Consider the following 23502-nt stretch of genomic DNA (forward strand, 5'->3'; position numbering starts at 1 on the left):
GAGTGTCTGCAAACCTATTTACAAGGTGTCAGGCATGTTTGACAGCTGAGGGACAACATTTTGAATACCAAATGTAATGCCAGGTAGGTTTTAAACTAATAGTTTAACTAGAAATGGATTTCTATAAGTGTGAATTGCTGTGAGTAGTGGGGAGGAAAAGCGCACATTATACCGGCTAGTGATGGAGTGTCATTGCGCCAACCGTGCTGTGCTCTGAGTGGTGCTGATTTTCTATTTCTTTGTGAGGTTGGCATTTGCTGGCCATGTGATGTGTGTCACCGGTCGGTGGGACGGAGAATTGGAACTACAGTGTGTTTAGAAATATAAATTTTAAAGTTTTTTGCGTGGCTTATCTGAAGGATTTTATTTTTGTTTGTAATATTTTGAGGAATGAAGAAATAAGAACTCTGGACTCTGCTGGAATATTTTTTTTTTATGTAACTGAAATATGTTTGTAAATTTTTTTAAATATGGGCACATCACGATAATATGGAACTGTAAATGAACATGGCAAGATACGAGAATTGTTTTCGAAGTGATTTTTTTTTTTTTGTATGTAAATTTTATGTAATTTAAATTAATGTCAGCAAGGGTGTAACTTGTCCAATGGTTGATTTGATGTTTGTAATGTGATTTAAAAATGTAAAAGGTTATTTAAATTGAGTCACCCTGTACCACACGTGTGGTTTCCAATGATGAAATTTTGGTGTTGTAATCGTAATGTTCCAGAACTTGTGCAATTGCTAACGATGTTAAAATGACCATATATGGTCACGAGATTTCCTATTGGCAAAAAGGTCCAGGAATCTAGGGTAAGTTTGATCTTATTGGTTAATTGTAATCGGGCCATTTCCGGCCTTGTGGCCGGCTTCGAAAAATGATGCGTGAGCTCGGCGTCAATTTCCATCCGCGTTCGCGTTCAAGGGCTACTACCCTCGGGAGCTCCATCTTTCCGCAGTAAGTGTTATTTCAGTGTTTTTGCAATTTTTTCTCAATGTTTTCTGGTTTCGTTTCACGTAGTTTAATTCCTTTTGTGTTTCATTATTTCTTTGCTTTATGTCATTTTAAAAGTTTAATTTAATGTGTCCGAGTTTATCCTAGGTTCCAATTGCCGTAGTTTCAATTCTTTCATCCATTAAATACTTTCGCTTTAAACTATACCTTTAATGTAGCATCACCTTCTTGTTAAATCAAATTTTATGTTAAGTTACTTAAGTATGTCTTGTTTCCGTGTCGTGGAACTGTATTTTGTAAAACTTTCTTGTCATTTTTAATATAGTTGAGCTAGAGGGTGTTTCTTGTAAGTCTTTTCTCCCCCATAACGTCATACGTTCCCATGGACCTCATAGATAGGGCTTCCCTGCACGTTCCACTATCCTGTCTTAGTTGTCATTTTAGGCCTGTAAGTGTTCCCTGTATTTGGTTTATATGAATTCTCCGCCTCTGTGTCATTTTCCTATCTCTTCATCATTATTATTTCTATATTATTATTATTATTATTATTTATGTGTAACTGTAGTTGTCCCAAAACTAGCGGTTACAATGTGCACCACAAACATTGTGTGGCGAATGTTTATTTGGTGCGAGGTATTTTGTTTTTCACAGGACATTCAGGTTACATTGTGAGAGTGAGATATTTCTTCCATTGAAGATGAAAATGGTGATAGAGACAGTTCAGGTGACACAGAGATTAGGCCTAATAGTGCTACCCCTCCTCAACCTATTAATGCTGCTGCTACTAGTACTACAGACAAAATTGAAGTTGACAGTGATCGTAGTAAAACTGGCAAAATGCAAATCAGCACGATTATGAACCTAACCACAGTTTCCAATTCCAAAAACTAAAATCATTTGGACATTTTTAAAAATTATTATTAGTTATTAAAGACGACGCTTTTTCAATGCAATCATAATCCCCTATCTTCAGCTTCATGTTTCATCTCATGGTAGGTGCATCAGCTCATGAAGATACTTGGTCCTTGGTCTTCCTCTCCATTTCTCAGAACTTTTCCCTCAGTAATGTTGGTCACGAAGATGTTATGTCTCAGGGTGTGCCATCCTTTTCCTCATCATGGTGAGTAGTGTCTTTGCAGAGCGTTGTTTGTTGGAAAGGCTACTTTTAGACCTTTTTTTTAAAATATTAGATATTTTGTGTTTGTTTTAGTTCACACAGTTGAGGGCAGTGTTATTTTTCTTTTTCGTGTGTGATGTTTCTGGTGTTTTTCTTTGTTTATTTAATACTCGATCTATCATTGTATTCAGTCTTGCTAATTTGAGTGTGTATGGTTCGTTGGATTCATTGTCTGTGTGAAGTATGAGTGGGTTTTCTGTATATTATGTATGACAGGTCATTTATTCCTACTTACTGTGATGTCTAAAAAGTTGATTTTCTGGTTAGTTTCTGGCCGTCTTGTGAATTTAATTGTCTTTAAGAATTCAGTGTGTTTAATAACTGTTCAGTGTTTACGATGTACCTACATATCTACTCCATTGTAAGTTTCCTTTAGAATGCTGGTTGGTTAAGAAATTGTTTTCAGTGTTGTTTAGGAAAATGTTTGCTATTATACCTGATAATATTGAGCCGATGGTTAACCCCCCTTGCTACAGATTTTATCGTTTAATGCAAAACTGTTTTGGTTTAAGTTCATTCTAAGAAGGTTAATTATTTTTAATTATTTTGTTTCTTTCTTGTAGTGTCTTTTACATAGTTTTGTTTAATTTTAATTGATTGTTCTATTGGTACATTAAGTGTACATATTAGTGATGTGGAAGGATATTGTTCTGGTGCTCTGTTATTTTTAGCTTATTTAGTTATTTGGTTAGTTCTAGGGTCAAATAAATATTAAAGTTTATTTATTCCACCTATTCAATACATAAAAAATATAATGAATTAAATAAAATTATAGGGACATGTTTCGCCCTTTAATTATGGGCATCTTCAGCCTTAATTTCAAACTGTATAAACTCACAACAACTTGTATTTTAAACTTCGTTAAGGCCTCATTTCAAGAATTTCTTGACTACATTCAAGAAAGTGTATAATTTTACGAATATTTGTATTTTGGACTTTATTGAGGCCTAATATTAGGAATTTCATAGCTATTTTCAACCATTTCACACATTTCCAACATTTCCTTCACATTTATAATGAAATGGCGTATGGCTTTTAGTGCCGGGAGTGTCCGAGGACATGTTCGGCTCGCCAGATGCAGGTCTTTTTTGATTTGACACCCGTAGGTGACCTACGCGTCGTGATGAGGATGAAATGATGATGATGACAACACATACACCCAGCCCCCGTGCCAGCGAAATTAACCAATGAAGGTTAAAATTCCCGACCCTGCCAGGAATCGAACCCGGGACTCCTGTGACCAAAGACCAGCACGCTAACCACTTAGCCATGGAGCCGGACACATTTATAATATAAGTTAATTACAATCAGGTACCTGATTAATCAACTTTCAGTTTGAGATTAAGGCTGAAGATGCCCATAATTGAAGGGCAAAACATGTCCCTATAATTTTATTTAATTCATTATCTTTTTTATGTATTGAACAGGTGGAATAAATAAACTTAAATATTTATTTGACTTCATTGTACATTTCAATACGGACCTAAACATGAGAATTATAACGTGTAGTTTTAGGGTGTTTTCAAATTGACCTGTTTTCTTTGAGTGAGATTTTTTCTTTTAGCATTTGGTTGAGAAGTTTGCTTACGTCTGATGGGAACATGAGTCTTCGAATAAATATATTTGGGAAGGGCTCTTAGTGCAGATCTTCAATGGTAAGTCTTTCTTTTTCCTGTATGTTTTCTTGACAGGTTGTTTTATTTCATTTTGATATTTATTTCTTGGGATTCACGGTAACTTTTCAGGTCCATTTTTGCTGATGAATTCTTTTGTTTTCCTATGTACTCATCTTTTTTTCATTATGAGTGTTGTGTTCCATTTATCTGCTTTTGTGATGATCAGGATCTCATTTTTAATTTTGTTCTTAACTGTTTTTAATGCTAAGTATGTAGTAGTGCAAGTCAGTTATTTAATGGAATTTTCATAATTATTTTTAAGGTTTCATTGGTGGCTGTGGTTATATTATTATTTCTCTTTTTGGTACAAATATGTTTGTGCCGGCAATTTTTACATCGGTGGTAGTTATGACGCTTTAAACCAATTTCTATCAGATGTCTTTCCTTATTGCCGGGCTGACTGGCTGAGACGGTTGAGGCGCTGGCCTTCTGACCCCAACTTGGCAGGTTCGATCCTGGCTCAGTCCGGTGGTATTTGAAGGTGCTCAAATACATCAGCATCATGTCGGTAGATTTACTGGCACGTAAAAACTCCTGTGGGGCTAAATTCAGACATCTCGGCGTCCCCGAAAACCATAAAAGTAGTATTCTTTCCTTATTTGAAAAGTTTGTGTTTGACCTGTAAATTACTATAGGGGAAAATATAATGGGTTAGTTATAGTTAGTTTTTTTCTGGTTTGTTTGTTCATTGCTTCAGTTACTGACTTTGTTATTTGATCTTTCTTTATAGCTTCTTTTTTAATGTAATAGTTTAACAAATTCAATTCTGCACTTCTGTTTCATCAAAATCATCATCATGCATTTTCTCCCCAATACATAAAAAAACAATTTAAGATGACCAAGCAGCTCTTCCCCTGCCCTCCCCTCTCCGCTGAACCAAGTTACTGTATTGCCCACAGCATTCCCTTCACACCCCTACATAGCAACCATGGCCGGAGCAAGGGAACTTACTTCAATCCAAACATCTATCAAAAACCCTGAAGCTGCTTCTGTGCTATAATGCATGGTAGGGACTGATGGTGATTTGAAAGCTTTCTTATACCTCGTAACCCTTTGCGGTAATGATTCCACAATATCTTTAAGAATCCCTGCAGCATCCCTTTTACCAGCAGATCTAAGTGATACCTCTGCAGCCAATACAAGTTCTTCATGAGATTTCTCTTCTACTAAAGGCTGGATATGTCTGCATTTTGTTTTATCTCCACTTTCAGTAAAAAGCTTCGTTGGTCTTCCCATTCTTGAAGGACCAGGTTTCTCCCTTGCAAGTCCCTCATCTTTATTAAATAATTGTACTTTTCCATCTAGCCGCGCACTGCATGTGGTAAGAAAACTATCTTTCTTTCTACTGCACTGCTTCCATTTTATACCAAAATTACACTTAAAAGCACTTAGATGTTTTAAATAGTCCTTAAATTGTTCTTAGTAGAGTTATCAAGATCATGTTTGTGCACTTGAAAATCATATAGTTGATAATAAGCTGAAACTGCAGCTGATGCAATTCAGAAATGTGTGACTTCTTATGTCACACTTAGCTCAAGGTATAAAAGAGAGGACTGGCAGCTGACTACACACACACCGTCTGTTTGCTGGAAGGTGAAGAACGTGTGTAGCAACTGTTAGCCAGACAGCCTAGTGAAATGACAAAAAAAAAAAAGGCAAGGGAACTCATATTTTTGATATTATAACCAGCTCTAAGGACTTTTAAGTTGTACAGACTTCTAGTTTTCTTTAACCCATGTAACACCTGTAAGCTGTTAGAACAATTTCAGTAACAGTGTAAACATTGTGGTGAGGTCTACAGACATGTAGTTTTCTTTAACTACTGAAATGAAACATTCTTAAAATATTAGGACAGTTTTCAGTGACAGTCTAAAAACTGGTGAGTAAACTTTATACTTCTGGACTCAGTTACTTTTTGCCATTTCGGTTTGTGGACTCACCCAAGTGAGACAATAGATTTAATTGTGTAGATAGTTAGGGATGTTCCTGTTCGGAAATTCAAACCTGATATTTTGCTTGTGGACTTGACCGAATGAGATGACAAATTTAACGACGTGTGAATAGGCATTGAAGTGTTAGATTCTTTTCATTGACCATAGACTGCACACCATTGCTTGGTAAAGATAAGTGAAGAGATTACGACATTGTTTGAATCTTTGAGAGCGAATTTTCTGCCAAGGCATTATACCTTGGCTCACTACCATGACTCTTCTTGCTTAGGATGGTAGGATTGGAACATCTATAACTTCAAGCTTAACCTGGTGATGGAGTATTGTATTTGCAACATCTAGAACTTCGAGATCAGCCTGTTTATGGAGTATGTGAAAGTTTGGTGTCCAGACAGAAGCAGATGGCCTGACAGAGATCTACATGGTGATATTAACTTCATACTTCCATGTGTTATAGACTCTAATTTTCATGCTAATAAAGGTTATTGAAACAAAGTTGTTTTAAAATCTCTAAAATAACCTCTCTCTGTTCCTGGTTCCGATTACTGTACCATACACTTCCTACGAATTTAATATCATCTTATTGCTGCAGGATTTTCCTGGTACAATAGATTATTAAAGATATTTTAGTCATTGTCTGTATTCAGTAAATAGTAATTGCTTGATTACAGAGCCCTCTATGAAGACGAGCTGATTGAACGTGTTGTGGTACCACATCTGCAGCACATTGATGCTGACCCAGATATTGTTGTCAGAAATGCTGCAGCCCAGCTCCTGGTAGATCTGTGTCTAGAATGTGACAACAAACGCTGCCTGGAATTGCTTGATATTCTAGAGAAGGTACTAAAATTCCTTTAAGTGATGCGAAGATTATTTTACTACGTGTGTTGATTTGTTACTGTAAGAATTACTACTTTCAAAATATTCTCCTTGAGACCTGTAAATTAAACACAAAGCAAATTTTCGGGAATACACTATAGTCTTTCTGGGTGATCTTTCTTGAATGTGTAATAGTCTGATAGATCATCATCTATATAAATTATAATGGAATTAACGTAAATAGCTCCCTTCATAGACATTTTTGGAACTGGGATTTATTTCCATAGAAATTTGTATCCTGAATTATTTCGCCAAGGTGTGGGCTAATTTTATTTTAAATGTGATTAGAAGTTATGAACTGTTCATATTTTCTGTGTTTGAGAACATGGTTCAACTCATTTGAACTTTACTTATGTTTCGACGGGAATGAATATCTCAGGCTGGTGGCCTCTGAGTGGTGCCACTCTCTCCTGTAGCGGTCCTGAACTTGTCTCCTTTACTCTAACTTACTGCGCAGCCTGCTCATGCACCTTTATCCTGGCAAGATAAGACCAAGACTGGTTTGTGCTCTTGTTAGCCATGGTGTGTGAGTCTGCTGTGAGCATGGAAGCTGGATGCGTCCTGTATTCACGCCAAGTTGTGATTCCAACTAATCTAATGGAGTCTGGTTGAATCCATTTATACGCCGGGGTTAATACCCCAAGACTTTCTTCACTTTTAACTATACTGCATTCATCTTCATAAACATGGATTTATTTATGTGATTGTCTTCAAGCCTCGTGCTTGTAAGTTATGGCATGTGCCTTGGTATTCCTTCTACATCTCCAAGACTGTAAGTTTTGAACATTCTTATTTTATTATGGGAGCACCTTCATTATACATCTACACGTATTTCAATGAAGTTTTACCACCATCTGAAAAGCAAATTTGCGTGTGATTTACCTGAATTTTAAATCTATATATAATATATTCTGGGAGCTTGCGTTTGCAGACTATTTATACTTTTAGGGTTTAAAGAAACTATGTAAGTCAGTGTTCCCATGGCAAAAATGGGTTGTTTGCCAACTCCTGTTCAAAATTGATATCTTAACCATCTTATTATTAATGAAATATCAGGTAATCGTCTAGTCCTGTTTAGTAGGGCTTAATATTGGCAAATGGAAGGTTATTAAGCGAGACAGTTTTCACAAGATTTCTGAGTTGGAAGTTCATTCCCTCCCTTATTTGATTCTATTTATTTAATTTAATTTGCCTTTTCCCTTTGTTTTTTGGGGGCTTTCTTCTTTGATTTTCTGTTGTCCCTATCTTGCTTGCCATTGTTGTGCTTCTGCTTGGTGATTGGCCCAGCCCTTTCTGAGGCGGGCGTGTTTGTTGTTGTCATGGTGATGATTATTATTTTGAGTTATCGGATTTGTAGTGGTTGAGGATCGAGCTTATTAATTTATCTGAAAGTAATCTATGCTTGATTGTGTTACAAATGTTCGATCCCATTATTGCCACTGTGGATATTGATCACCTATTCTACGTTTTAATTCCTTTTGCATAGTTCGATTATTTTATTTCTATCTACTGGGGAATGTGTGCTAATTTTCCTTGTGAGAACTCATCGCAGAGCATTCTACTAAAGGTTTAAATTTTGTTTAAAAACAAATACTTCAGGGGTATGAAACTATTATTTCTTACCGGATTTCAGGTGAAAGGTATATCAAGTTAGATGTTAGGAATGAATTAAATTAAAACAAAAGGCACCGAGGTCTACAAAGATTTATTTGTTGGTAAAATAAGTTATAAGCAATTTGTTTCCAAATTTTATTTGTTAGTTTGCTTAATATTATTATTTTTCTTTTGTTTCTTGAAGATCACTATTTAATTGTTCTACTAATGTTTTTAATTAAAAATTTACTGATTATTTAGAAAAGAATCTGGGTGTTGTCTTTCTTGTTGATAATTTAAAATTCCATACAGTGACGCAATTTAATTTTCCTTCCACGGTTTGATGTCACCTGCACAGTTTAGGGTAAGTACCTTCTGTTTTTCTTTGGTTATTGTGCATTTTTAAGGTGACATTCACTTCCATGTGGTGTTTGATTCTGCTGTTACTCTTTGTAAGGTCAGTATTATTTATGCTGGCAGTATAGGCAACTTCGGGATATTGCATGACTGTTGTAAAATAAAGTTACAGTTTTGTCTGTACTCTTGAAATTTTGGCCTCATAATTCTTATTTATCGTGGTTGAATTAGTTGTACAAAAGCTGAAAATAGGTTCAGTTCAGTTTTTGTCTGTCATGATGTTTGTCTCAACATTACGGGAAAATGATGCGACAAAATTTCAAGTCCAGGGATACCTGTAGAGTGCTCTAGGCTTTATATAATTTGATTTGTATAGAGTGGCACCTATGGTGCCAAAATGGGAAATGTCAAATTTCTCTGATGATATTAACTGTATAAAGAAACTATATTATAAGAGTATAATTTCCGATCTTGTATGTTTATGCTCTTTTACCTTACAAATATGGAGGTATTTGTGAATATTATATTTTTCACAAACTTCCAAATATCTCCAGAAATGTTAGTTCTATCAAAAAAATATATATAACAACAATTAAATTTATTTTTCCACCTTGTCTGATGCAATATAAGCTATAATAATGGAGTTATCCCTCAATTTCATTTTTTAGTGCAAAGTCCATCAATGCCAAATATCGCTGTCTTATCCTTAGCCCATTAAACTGATCAACAATAACATTACACTGAGTGTTGTTAACTGAGATATGCACACTCTTTATTTCTCTACCTGCCCCCTATTTCCACTAGATGGCATTGCCAATGTAACACTCTGTGTATGTGACTTGTTACATGGAAAGGGACCCAAAATCGGCAATGGAAATTTTACAGTAGAGCTGAACAGAAGTGTCTTTGGTGTAAAATTGCAATTTCTGTGTTTTGATTTCTCGTGCACCTTCTTCTTAACAAACTTACACAGCAGTTTGGTTCTTCGCCACTCGATGTCTTGAAAACTTCATACAATTGGCAAGAAAGTTAGTGCAAGCTACGCCCCTACTTATTTTTCTCAAATTAAATATTCACAGAAAATATAAATGAATTGAGCATGAAAACAACTATCTCTAGGGGTGTATCATGAACTGAGGAAATCTAGACTGTAAGCTTATTCTTACCTGTATACATATGAATTTCTTAAAAAATTATTCACTTATGTGAATACTGTCTCCCATTGAAGATAGTCCCATCGGACTCAGTATACTCTCAAAATATTTTTTTTGTAATTTTATTTTTTATGTAGGTGATGGACTTAAATTTGGCACGATTTCTTCAGCACTGCTGTGAAAATTTTCTGTCGTAAACATTGAGGTAATCAATTTTTTTCCGAAATGATTCAAAGAATTTTGGAACAACACCGCGAGATCTTAGAAGTCTTATTACTTCCAGATGTTTCAGGTGATATTTTTCCATTAAATGTCCAATTGTTCGCTTGTATATGTTCTTGTTTTCAACATTTACTCCTTCTGGCTGATTTCTCCCCGTTTCAAATCTAATGGTTGGGTCTATAATGAATCCATTTCTGGTGACCTTTGAATATGCCAAGATGTCTATTCATCTGATGTAGCCGTTTGTTGCAATACAGGGTACTTCATACTCAACTTCCCATGATTTGTCTTTCAGTGTTGCTGCTATTAGTTTTCCTTACTTGATGGCATCGAGCGTTTCTGAGTAATAAACCACAGTCACATTGCTCTTGAATGTGAGCAAGGGTTTCATTCTCCGGCCATCCATATGTGCACCGGGAACCATCCAACGACTGACCAGGAACTACTCTTACTGCCACAGCATTGCCATTCATTTGCAGACAGGTAACCCAATCAGAGGTAGACAGTCCTGACTTTTTGGCAATCTGTATGGTAATTTGATCTCTTTGCGCTTTACAGGCAATGCTTTCCAAATGTCATACTCCTTCTGACGAAGTTTTTCACTTAGGTTTCTAGCAGTCAATTTTTTATAATTCGTTGGACAGAGGAGATCCAGAGGATTACATGATCTTTTAAATTCTTCTAGTGGCCTAAAATTATTCACATGGGGATTATTACAGATCAGTAAACTAATAGTAATATTACAGTTTTGAAGGTAAGCCTCCCCAGATGCTTGTACCAGACCCAAACTTCTGAACTTCTTATAGGTATTGTACCTTATCCTGTCCAGAAAACAGCCTAGCTAGTAGAAGAGTGCATGGTAAATGTTCTAAAACGTGTGTCAGTAAAAAAAAACTAGAAAATAAAATATGTAAAAACAGGAACTAAAGTACATAAATTATGAATGAGGGCGCAACATAAATTTGGATTTTAAAATAATTTTAATTACTTTTAGAAAAATAAGGAAAGAATATGGAAGAAAACCGAAATAAAAATTACACAAACAAAATAAAAAAATGTATATAACGTACTGGCACAAAACCACACAAAACATTGGGTCACACACCCAGGAAATTTACTGTCTTTATCCATGGAAATACGCAAATATTTATGAAAAATTAGGTTGATGCTGCATTCAGCTGAAACCGCGATTGATGACTGTCCATCATTTACAAGAGAAACATAGTTAGATTCAATATCATTGGGGTCTAATTACACAAGACCGAAACCGTCAGGACGCAGTATCACAACAATTCTCGTTTGGACCCTTCCAAAATGATAATGAATTTAATTATGGAGCCATGTCCACAGTAAATAGGAGAGAAGCAAAATATCACAACCAAAAAAATGTAACGTACATATTACAAATATCCATTATCAACACATAAATTTAAATGACACATTTAAAATGCAATATAAATAGGACATCACTATGCAAATGAACATAAACAAAACAAATACCTGAAAAAAATACAATAAATATATACACTGGTATCATATGAATGGACCGGCGTTCACCCGCATCGAACTGGGACCCGTCACTGCTGTGATAGTGTCACAGTATTAGAACACATTGGCAGGCATCTGCGCTGCTCGATCATTTGATGCAGTGGGTTGAAAATTCAATAAATATCTGTGAGCCTGGCTCAAGGACTGCTTTACATCTCTTACTAATTACCTGTGTATGTCATTCCTCAACTACATATCTTACCTATCTCCTCGGAGCTTCTCTTGACTGTTTTCTGCACGCAACTTCTCTGCTAAGTCTGGCCTTATAGCTCGCGGAATACATAATTTCATATTTAACATTACGCTTGTGTGTTCACTCACTGTAATCATGCAATTTATTTCATCTCGGGTTCACACTTGACCTCTTATCTACTTATAACTTCCTGGATAATGCTCCAATTTCTCTGGTGCTTCAGGCCTCACACCTCCCATACCACAGTTCATACTTTGCTACTATTTTCCAGCTACTATTTAGAAGACCCTGATCTATGACAATGATGTAACAGGTTACATCTTCTTCCTCCCACTGAAATTTATGCATAAATCACATATCATGCAAATTACTACTACTATTACTACTACTACTACTACTACTGCTGCTGCTACTACTACGCTGGTGGTTTTAACTGCTCCCATAGTCCCCAGTTCGACATCTCTGAGGTACGTAGTCCTCTCAATCAACTGCTGATCTTTGCAATGTTATCTTTACATGTCATCAATGACACTATGGAAAATTACACTAATGAAACGACACTAACATAAATATTTATAATTTTCCATGTATCCCTTAACTAGCTAACTAAGAAATTAACACCATAAAATACTACTTTAGACCCAAACGCATTTTCATTTAATTGAAATTTAACTTGCCTCATGGGTTTATAGATAAACATTAATATTTACTTTTAATTTACAAGGCCCTGATCTGAATCCACACTATACCCCATGCAAAAATATACAGCTCAACGTAACTTTGACTGCATCATGTTGCTTCTGCGACCTCCCCTGGGTCGCCACATGGTTGAAGCAGCCCATTATAATATTGTTCTCCAATACAATAGAAGTCGATCGACTTATTCCTTTGGATAACAGAGCATTGCCATCTGGTTGTCCTCTTCTATCTTCCTCGATCTGGCACTGGGATTCAGAACAATTCAGTAATTTGTGCCAAAAACCTAGGACATGGATACTGTTGATTATATCCACAATTATGAGATTTGTTGCTCCTATTTTTGGAACAAGCCCAGTTTCGATCGTGTCCTTCTGCAAGCAATTGTCACACACATTTCTAAATTACACTCCACAAAAAATATAACTGTGTCACTGTTCCAGACCTCCAATACACATTCTTAGATTTACTGCAAATCTATTGTCCTACATCCATTGCCGATAATTATCAAACAACACTATGCATATATACCCATTTCCACATCTCATCTAGACTGTATTTTGAATTGTATCCACATTCTTGAATACTACAAAGAATGTTATAAGAATTTTTCATCTCGTATATTCCTACAGCTAAGTGACCTAATCTCTTACAACAAATGTGTTTTCAGGAAATTCTATAAACAATTTTTCATAGTGTCAAACTTCTGTGTTTTAAGACCATTTTTAAAACAACTGTGTTTCACATACTTTGTTCTACACGCGATATGGTTGAAGATGACCTTTAAATAGGTGGAAACTAGTCCCATTAAATGTTTATTTAATAAACACTATTTAATTTGTACTGAAAAGGTGGAATAACTCGCTTATTATTTTTATTTGATTTACTAATATCTTGTCGGTGCAAACGCGGAATCATATCTCAAATTATTTTGCGATTGTTGTATGTCATCTACAGAAATTTTGAATGACTGGTCCAGATTGCCTGCTGTGAACTTCTTAAAATAGGTTCATAATTTTCAAGACAGAAATTATTGGGCAATCCCCATTTTTTCCATTGCTTTCCTCATGTCATAATAACGCACAGAAGGGTGCTTAAGACCCGGCAGCTTGCTGTTAATGTCAAACAATGCCATAATAAAATCATTATACAGGTCATTCAGCTCACCTGGACAGGGATCTTTTGTGAGAAAAGAAAAAAAAAGTTTTCCTGAAATGACAGAATCATTTCTCATATTTGTTGCGTATCTGCATTCACCGAACTGCTATTTTGCGAAGAACTGCTTTCAGCCATTTTTGTGCCAGTATTATCTCAACTCTCATCATCAGAAACGACATGTTGCTTGACGAGTTTTTCCCTGTGTTTATCCGGATGAGATCTTGTAATAAGTGTATTTAACCTCGCATATAATATACGGCAGTATGGGCATGGTGTAAGATTTTGATTAGAAGTGGATGGCTGAAGTTATGAAATGTGAGTTTCTCTGGATTCACTTATTCTGACATATAATGTACTGAATGCAAGATTCCTACAAAATAAATCATTAACTAACCTATAATGTCAGACGCATGTAAACAACCTCCTTAGCAACTATTCGCTCCATAAACAAAGCACAGCAACTGTTAAATTAAAATATAAGAAAATAAACATTGTTCTTTAAAACTGATACACAAACATAAGACACACTTCAGCTTAAAAGACTTATAACTCTGAGCATGTAATGTAAAACAGGGGGTATCAAGCAATGCAGTTAACTACAGGGTCTCTCTTATAAACCCGGACCGAGGGCATGGTGCTGCCTCAGCACGTGGCCACCCTACTTTAAGCGTGTATGCAATCTTACTTTGAAATCTTACCTTATATAAAAGATGCTGGAATTGTCATCCTTCATAATGAGGGACTTCATAAACCTCATTAGGATTTTCTGCACCATAGCGAGAGTTATGACTGTTCACACGACCATTAAGATGAAACCAGGCCTCATCCAAACAGAACACAAGTTGTGGGTTGAATAAACAATCATTCAATGACACAAGATACCACTCACAATATCTCGCTCTTGTGGCTGGGTCAGCAGGTTTTAAACAAGGGGCCTGTGTAAACCTTTACGGTTTGACGTGTAACAGCTTTGTAGCTCTATGTGCAGAAGAAATCGAAACCCTTACTTGTTGTGCTAATTTTGTGAGTGATATATTAGGTGACCGTTCAACATTCGCACCAATGTCATCTAGCTTTTCCTTTGTTAAAACTGTTCATGTGCGCACATGTTTGTTATTGATCACTGGGCCAGTAGTTTCAAATTTATTTACAATTACGTGAATCTGTGCTCATGACCGTGGCACTTCACCAGGAAATTGCTGAACAAATGCATCACATCCCTGTCGAGCCAGCTTGTACTTAAAATAACTTTTACATACGTAAATACGGTGTTGCAATGGTAACTGTCTCACCATGTTAACAGCTGAGACACAGGCTGGCTATTGATGCTAGATTGAACTCGTGCATGCTCCTTGCAAGGTCAAGAACTATGTGTGCGCTTCCCGTACAGCTGCTTAGGTCTCAGAGAGTAGGAATGCCGCTGGATGATCTGAGTCTATAAGAGAGACCCTGTATGTTGTCCACCGCGTTCTCAGTAAATAATTTAATAACTTAAAGAAATTAACAATACACTACATATTAATAACTAGGGCTCGGATGTTTAGGAAAACTCATATTTTTTTCTTTTGTCTCTGTTTTCTTGCCTGATGGGATTTTGATGCAAATCAAGTGATTATCGTCGCAATCAAGTGAGTTTTATTTGTCATATAAATGCATATTTTGGCTGTTTTTTATAGAAGGTCATACTTTTAGCTATTTCCTTGGAAACATCATATTTCGGTCATATTTTGGCGGTTTGACGACAGCTGTAGCTGTGCAAAATCATCTTCAACTTACCTAATGCGAACTAGTATTCACAAAACTGCTTCTCGGTATCACATCTGCAGTTAATACAAGTGGAATACTCTGCCTCTTTTATCAAGATTGCGCAGGAATTGTTTTCTAACAGTTTGTTAGAGAGTCTGGCATGTATATGAAGTTCAACTTTGGAATTACATCGAATGCAATTATTCGTTTAGAAGCTGCTAGCTTAGAAATTCATGCAAGTATTGAAATTGTGAGAAGTGTTGAACTTTCAGTACGACAGTGCAAAACGGAAACTTGAAAACGTGCTTAATCGAAATGGCTCGTTTTTGCTGTGTGTGCAAGGTAAATGATGTTCTTAGAAGAAAGGGTACCGGTACGTTTCAAGATGAGAAGAATGAAAAAGGTATATGAGTTTGCACTATACGCCCTTACCCTACCATAACGTATTGAAAGACATCTACTTAATTCGTTTCGTGGTGCTCAATTTAAACTTTTAATGCATTTCGGTGATCTTAATGAAACCTGTGCTTAAACGTTCCAAAATATTTTTAAAAATATATTAATTTCTAATTTTCTCGTATTTCAAACCATCAATTCAGGGAGCAAACCTGTTTTGACTTTTAAAATGTTGTGTGATCTCATAATCTTAACGAACTTAGTGCTTAATAGGTATGATATGTATTCACAAATGTTTGATAAGTGAATCAAGGACAATAGAATGAGAATAACTACTAAACATGTATATTCAGAAAATTAATAGGAGAGTAAGAATAAAGAATAAAGTTAACACATATGTATCTAGGGAATTGCCATTTCGACTTATAACTTATTTTAAAATGGCCATATTTATATTGATCATTTTCGGGTCATATTTTGTAATTTTTACATCGTATTTCGTTACTTTTGAGGTCATATTTGCTTGCTTATTTGGGCTATTAATAACATACCTTCCTTATTTTCAAGAATTATATTTACAAGCTCCTTTTAAATAAAATAATAATAAGAAATGGTTTATATGTATTAATCTGATGAACTTGAAAACCCACTGGCTGACGTTTTACAAGTGCCGCTTAATATTCTCTTTCGACCTTGAATTCTTGCCAGTGGCTTACTGCACCTCGGAATACACAATTTCGTCTATAGTTGGACTATATAGGAACATATTCACGTTCTTCTCCCCTCGATCTCATAGAAAATTCTTATATAAATTACACTCCTTTTACTAATATCTGGGTATTAAGCCTTGCTTGCATTTTAAGTCATTAAAAATTGTGATGATACTTTTAGTTTGTTAAGAAGGAAGCCATACTTCCCAGTGTCAACTAATTTAAATGTAACTTAAAAACTTTTCAGTCTGTCGAGCACACAAGTTCAGATATAATATATAACACTATAACATATCTGTAAAAAAAAAAAAAAAAAAAAAATGCAACTATTAAACAAAGATTGACATGTTTTGGTCTACAAGAACATCTTCAGATTATATCAAATCACTTTAACTTCTTCTTCTTCTTCTTCTTCTTCTTCTTCTTCTTATTATTATTATTATTATTATTATTATTATTATTATTATTACTATTATTCATGAGGCCTCTAACTATTAGTTCCTAAGACGACCTCTAAGATCTTTTGCTACCATGTTTTTCCTTCATTCCCACCTAGATATACCTGCTCCCTTAACAAAGCTGCAGGTTGTTCTTATTGGGTCTTCTTGTATTTTTTCTCTCTCTTCACCTGGTAGTCCTAGAGTGGAGAGTCTGATTCTACCCAGCACCTCACATTCAAAAAGTATGTGTTCAGCTGATTCCTCTGCTTCATTACATTTCCTACATACTGTATATTGTCTCTTATTACTCCAATTCTATGTAGGTGTTTTTTCAGATAGCAGTGTCCTGGCAACATTCCTGCTACCCATCTTATATTTTCTCTGCTGAGTTTCAACAGTTCTTTAGTATGCTTCTTGTTTGGTTGTTTTATCAGTTCCTTTGCTAGCCTGCATCCTGGAGTATTTTTCCAGTTCTCCATTTGTTTCTTTTGTACCCATTTTCCTATGTAGTGTCAGGCTTGTCCATAGGAAAGTACGCATACATATTCTGGGCCTACAAAATGTGTTTCTGCCCCTTCCCTGGCCAGTTCATCTGCCGTTTCATTTCCTTCTATACCTGCATGCCCTGGTACCCATATTATTTTGACAATGTACTTTGAAAGCTTCAGAAGAAGTGAATGGCAATACCAGACAATTCTGGATATTATCTGGACTTCTTCTAGTACCTTAATGGCCGCTTGGCTGTCTGTAAAAGTGAATATGTTCTTATTCCTATAGTTCATTTTCATATTTTCTTCAAGACATGTTGTGATAGCTATTGCTTCCGCTTAAAAGACTGTAGTGTGTTTGCCCAGGCTCATCTGGATTGATCTCTCAGGTCTTCCCCCGTTGATTCCTCCTCCTGTGCCATCCCCAGTCTTTGAGCCATCAGTCCACCACATTATATCTTCTTTTTTAGTATTCCATTTGTTGATATCCCAGTCTTCTTTTTTTATTATCTGGGTCTCAAACGGTTTTTCAAAGTTGTATTTTGGTATCATATGATCAGAAGGCATGTGTAGAACTTCCTCTGTTATTAATCTGTTAATTTTACTGTGTCCTAGACTGGGTCTTTGTGCATTCTAGCACTCTGATTGTGCCATTGTATATGAACTCATTCTAGCCTGTCCTTTTCTGAAATTACATTGTGATGGGAGGTCTAGTAAAATATTCAAGGCTTCTGTTGGCGTAGTTCTCATAGCCCCAGTTATGGCTACGCATGCCATTCTCTGTAGGCTATCCAATCTACTGCTGACTTTTTCTTGGCTCACTTTCTGCCACTAGATGATTGCAGCATAGGCCATCAACGGTCTAATGATCATTGTATATATCCACATTACCATTGATGGTCTTTGGCCCCATGTCTTCCCGACGGCTCCTTTACATGCATACAGCAAGTTCTTGGCCCGGGTTATGTTCCTTTCTATATGTGGATTCCAGGGTAGATTTTTATCTAACACTACACCTAGGTGCAGTGCCTCTTCTTCCATACATATGTCTTGCCCAAAGAGCTTCAGTGATCTTTTTACCTCTAATTTCCTCCTTCTTGTAAGAGGGACCAGCGTTATCTTGTTCGGGTTGACTGATAGTTGTTCTTCCCGACACCAGTTCTCCACAAGGTTAAGTGATCTTTGCATGAGGTCTGGATAACACTCATCAGCTTACCTTGTACCACAATCACTAGGTCATCTGTGTATTCTTGTGTATAAAATCCTTGTTCGTTGAGCATAGCTATGATTTTGTTCACCACGAGGTTCCACAGCAGAGGAGAAAGAGCTCCTCCCTGAGCACAGCCTCGGGCGGCCCTAACCGTCAGCGTTTCTTCAAATAGGGTTGCTTTTATCTTCCTTCCGTCTAACATGGATTTAATCCATTTGACGACGGTTTTACTCACCTTGCTCTTCCCCAATGCTTTGATCCTAAATCCTGCTTATATATGTACACTATTGTTTATGTTGCATAAACTCGTCAGTAATTGAGGGTTGGTGATAATATGAACAGGTATTAACAAATAATGATTGTATTAGAATTCATTATGTTATCATTTATCACTAAAAATAACATCTTACAAAATAATTACATATTCAATTCCATGCTTTATGTAATAAAAATCATTAACTTTTATTTACTCCGTAATACATAAAATACATTATGACATGAAGAAGCAAAATAACCCTATCTCCTCTCCAATGGACAGAAGGCAGGATCCACAACACACTTCTCACTCCTCTACTTCTCCACTCTCCCTTCTCCACTGAACAGGGTGCAACACCCACAGAAACTTTTCACTCAACCTCTCCATGACCACAGTCCGGGAGCAATGATTGAAGGCAACGGAGTACACGTTAGCAGCTTAGATAAGTACAGAAACTTTCTATGAGTTTGAATACTAATATAATCATTATTTGTTAATACTTGTTCATATCACCAACTCTCATAGACAAATTCACGCAACGTAAACAATATTGTACATATATACACATGATTTAAAGTAATTTGATAGACTCTGAAGAAGTTCTTGTGGAATGATACAAATCATTCTTTGTTTAATAGTATGTAGTTTTCACTGGTAGACCTATGTTACAGTGTTCTATACGAGGGTTGGGAAAGAAAACATGGCAACTATTTTTCTTCTTGAAGATACCAGTCCCGTTGGAAAATGTGACATATACAGACAAAAGGACAGGTGTTAACTACATGTGTGGACAATGAATAGCACTGAAATATTGTAACACACTCATTTTTATTACGGTAGTATACAGGGCAATATGGCCTTCCTTGTGCAAAAGAATGACAACACAGTACACAAAAAGTTGATATGACAAACGTGGGCCTAAAGATCCTTAAAGTAGTCCACTGCTACTGACACCACATGTTGCCAACGATGTGGGAGGCACTGAATACCATCTGCCTCAGCATTTGCCGCAGCATGTGTGAATCGGGTCACCTGTTGGCGCACAGCATTAGCAATGTCCTCTCGTGTTGCAAACCGCCTACCACGTAGTGGTTACTTAATCTTTCGAATGAGATCAAAGTCATGGGGTGAAATGTCAGGAGAGTACGGTGGGTGCTCCAATTCTTCCCATCCCCAACATCGTAGTAGCTGCCCTACACACTCTGCTTTATGTGGTTTTGCATTGTTGTGCAGGATTATTGCACTGTCCACAAGATCCGGACGTTTCTCCTGAACGCCACGTTGTACCTGTCGTACCAGAAAGTCCCTGTAGTACTGTGCGGTCACTGTTCTGCCATATGGAACAAAGTGGCAAACAATGATACCCTTGACGTCATACGCAATGATCACCATCAATTTGACTGGGGAAGGATTCTGACGGATCTTCTGCCTCCTTGGTGATCCAGCATGTCGCCACTCTGCAGACGTTTCAGTTCTAGTTCGTATGCCCTGGCCCAAAATTCATCGATGGCGATTATTCATGACAAGAATTGATCGCCGTCCTGTTGCCAGCGTGCAAGGTGGCCGGAGCATATTGCATAGCGCACCCACCTTTGAACTTCCGTCAGTGCATGTGGTACCCACCGTGATGCGATTTTGCGCAGTTGCAGCTCATTACACTCTCACGACACAGTAAATTAATAAGTAAGAGTGTTTAGCACGACCTGGGATAGTAACAAGCAAACAAGAAATAATAATTGACCAGAATACGTACCCAGAAATCTCACCGAAAAGGTCGTTGCGATTTGCAGAAGCAAGGGCACAAGAGGCCAAGTGAATCAATTAAACTAAGTTTAATTACTAATTGGCTGAAATAATAATTCCTCAAATTAGATTTTTGAAAGAAAACTTTAATAGATGGTAAATTAATTAAAGCAGAATCCCGACCTTGTCAAACTACAAGTCAAAATATTTCAGATATCAATTAATTGAAAATGAATTCAAAATTAAAATTATTAATATCAATTATCAGTTATAGAACGCTAAACACAGAAAAACCACCAGAAAACCTTTCTAATGCACTATGTCGGGTATCTTTGATGCATGAAAACGGACATAAACCCCAAACTTCCCGCAACTTCAATTATCAGGGAGAAGAAAATCATTAAAGAAGCAATAAACCCACAAGAAGGACAAATAAGTAAACACTTCCAAACGTTACTATGATTGAGTACCACAAGAGTGCAGGAAAGTGATCAGCACGCACGAAAAGTCATATCCCCATCAGATGAATGTCAAGTGTCATCAATAATTAACTGATACTCACATGTCAGACACAACAGAGCAATGCCCCCCAACCGTTTGCATTCTATTACACGGATGTGAAACACATGACTACCACCATAATCAAAATGGCTACTCGAAAGTACCGAGGAGTTCATTACAAAAGCTTTCTTCTAAATATTTTACTAGCTCAAATGGTGGTTTGAAAGTCTCCAAATGATAAATATGATTATTAGGATAAATTAAAGAAAATGAAATTAGACCACCGTATTGGTTATACAGACTCTACGTACATCATTACTTTTATTAGGAGCTCCTCAACATAATTTATTCTTTTACGTCCATGAAACTTTAAATAGCTGTACCAAGAAGGTAAAATTAATTACATCATTATAATTTAAAATTGAAACCCCAAGCTAATTGTACTTTATATAGTTACAATCATGACCTGTTTCTCAAATATTTTCAAATCTCAAATTTACGAAATATTGGATCCAGAAATTTCACACATGGTAACGCCAAAACGTCTCCTTTTCTCTTAACACCACGAAATAGTAGATTTCGTAGACTAGGTTAGCCCAGTAGTAAAGCTGATTGAAGAATACTCGCAAGGTCGATAAAAGCGACATTAAATAAAAACAAACCAAGTGTTCGGGTCTTATGCCCCAGATGGATAATCCATTATCCCGGATCGAGTCCCAACACCATCTTCACGTCCTCGAGTGATTAATTTTATCCATTAATCCACAACCAGCGTGGCTTGCAATGCCTCGTCTTCGATGTAATAATCAGGAATCCAAAACAACTGCCTTCCTCCTACATTGTCGTGTTACCGTTCATCGCATAGCAAGCTCATCTTTTTGCGGCTAGAGAGCAGCACATACTAGCGACCAGGAAGTCTTAGTACCAAATCGGCCGCTAGAAAGTGTACCATCACCAAATTGGAGTAAAAGGGTTCGATGTTCAAACTTACAGAAACGTCGACAATTATATGAAGGCATAAATGAGTCCCAAAATACTTCATACCATGCGAGGAGTAATTCAAAATCCATTACAACGCAATATCCTATGGACGTTGCTTTTCTCGTTGCCACTTGCCCTCTCTAACTCCAGTAACGTCCATCGTCTGTCTTCATCCAGGAGCTGCTCGATGACGGCACGTGCCACGTCGGTCCGCACACTGACAGGTCGTCCAGAACGTTGCTCATCACTGGTTGACACACGTCCTTGCTGAAACTTTCCTACACACCATGCTACTGTGTGGTATGGTAGGGCATTATTCCCAAGGGCTTCCACTAATTCACTGTGACATTCCATCGCATTTGTCCCTCAGAAAACAGCTATTTTGATGTAAGCGCGCTGCTCAACACGGGTTACTTCCATCTCGCATGACACTCACCAACTGACTGATTTCACAGCCCTCGCTGCGCTACTACCAGCTATCACAGAGCCATCTGTTGTTCTGCATACACACTATGCCTGCAGAACTTCCACACGACACATATACGTTTGTGATCCGTTCACATATCTACAAGAAAAAAAAATAGTTGCCATGACTTTTGCCCCAATCCTCATAGTATACAGAATTTGAACTTATGTTTGACAGACTGAAAAGCTTTTAATTTACAAGATACATTAACTCATTACTACTCTTTCCGATAACTTGCTTTCTTCAATTGACTGTTCTGCAATCTCTGTACTATTCCCAAACAGTTGCATCAAATACCACAGTATTCCAATGTACTTTTTTTTATGTAATGAAAGATACACACAACCCACCCATGTCCTATGTAATTCTTCAATCTGACTGCTTGACAAAAGACGCATCACCTGACTCTCCATTCGACACACAATCCTTCAGAATAATTTGTCACACCTACAATTCATGAAAGATTATAACACAAAACTAAAATGAAAATTTTATATATTCCGGGCGAGTTGGCCGTGCTGTTAGGAACGCGCAGCTGTGAGCTTGCATCCGGGAGATAGTGGGTTCGAACCCCACTGTCGGCAGCCCTGAAGATGGTTTTCCTTGGTTTCCCATTTTCACACCAGACAGACCAGTGAAGACCATGGCCGCTTCCTTCCCGTTCCTAGGACTTTCCTATTCCATCATCGCCATAAGACCTATCTGTGTCAGCAAATAGCAAAAATTTTATATACTATCAACATTCATTTCCTTTTTTTTAACACTGTCCAATTGACAACTTTTAAAAAATCTTTTGTTTTTGGTTTGCTACTTGCTGAGAACCTATAAACACACATGTATGTATAAATATACGTCAGCCATGACTAAAAATATATGATAAGAATATAAAATATGAATACATTAACCTATAATCAATATACATGTCACAATGTCATGAACCATGATGGTGGTGGTGGTGATTATTGTTTAGAGAGGAAGTACAACTAGGCAACCATCCTCGATATAACAC

The 23502-nt window shown here is 36.7% G+C and overlaps 1 protein-coding gene across 3 annotated transcripts in view; it reads left to right on the top strand.

The window, feature by feature from the left end:
• Positions 1-23502, top strand: part of gig (tuberin) — a 619250-nt gene that overhangs the window by 209587 nt on the left and 386161 nt on the right. For all 3 annotated transcript variants that reach the window (XM_067150053.2, XM_067150054.2, XM_067150056.2), the window contains one exon: positions 6428-6596. In XM_067150053.2, the coding sequence (XP_067006154.2) occupies positions 6428-6596 (169 nt within the window). The remainder of the gene's footprint in view (positions 1-6427; positions 6597-23502) is intronic.

The sequence above is a fragment of the Anabrus simplex genome, chromosome 6 (genome assembly GCF_040414725.1).
Source record: "Anabrus simplex isolate iqAnaSimp1 chromosome 6, ASM4041472v1, whole genome shotgun sequence".
Lineage (NCBI taxonomy): Eukaryota > Metazoa > Arthropoda > Insecta > Orthoptera > Tettigoniidae > Anabrus > Anabrus simplex.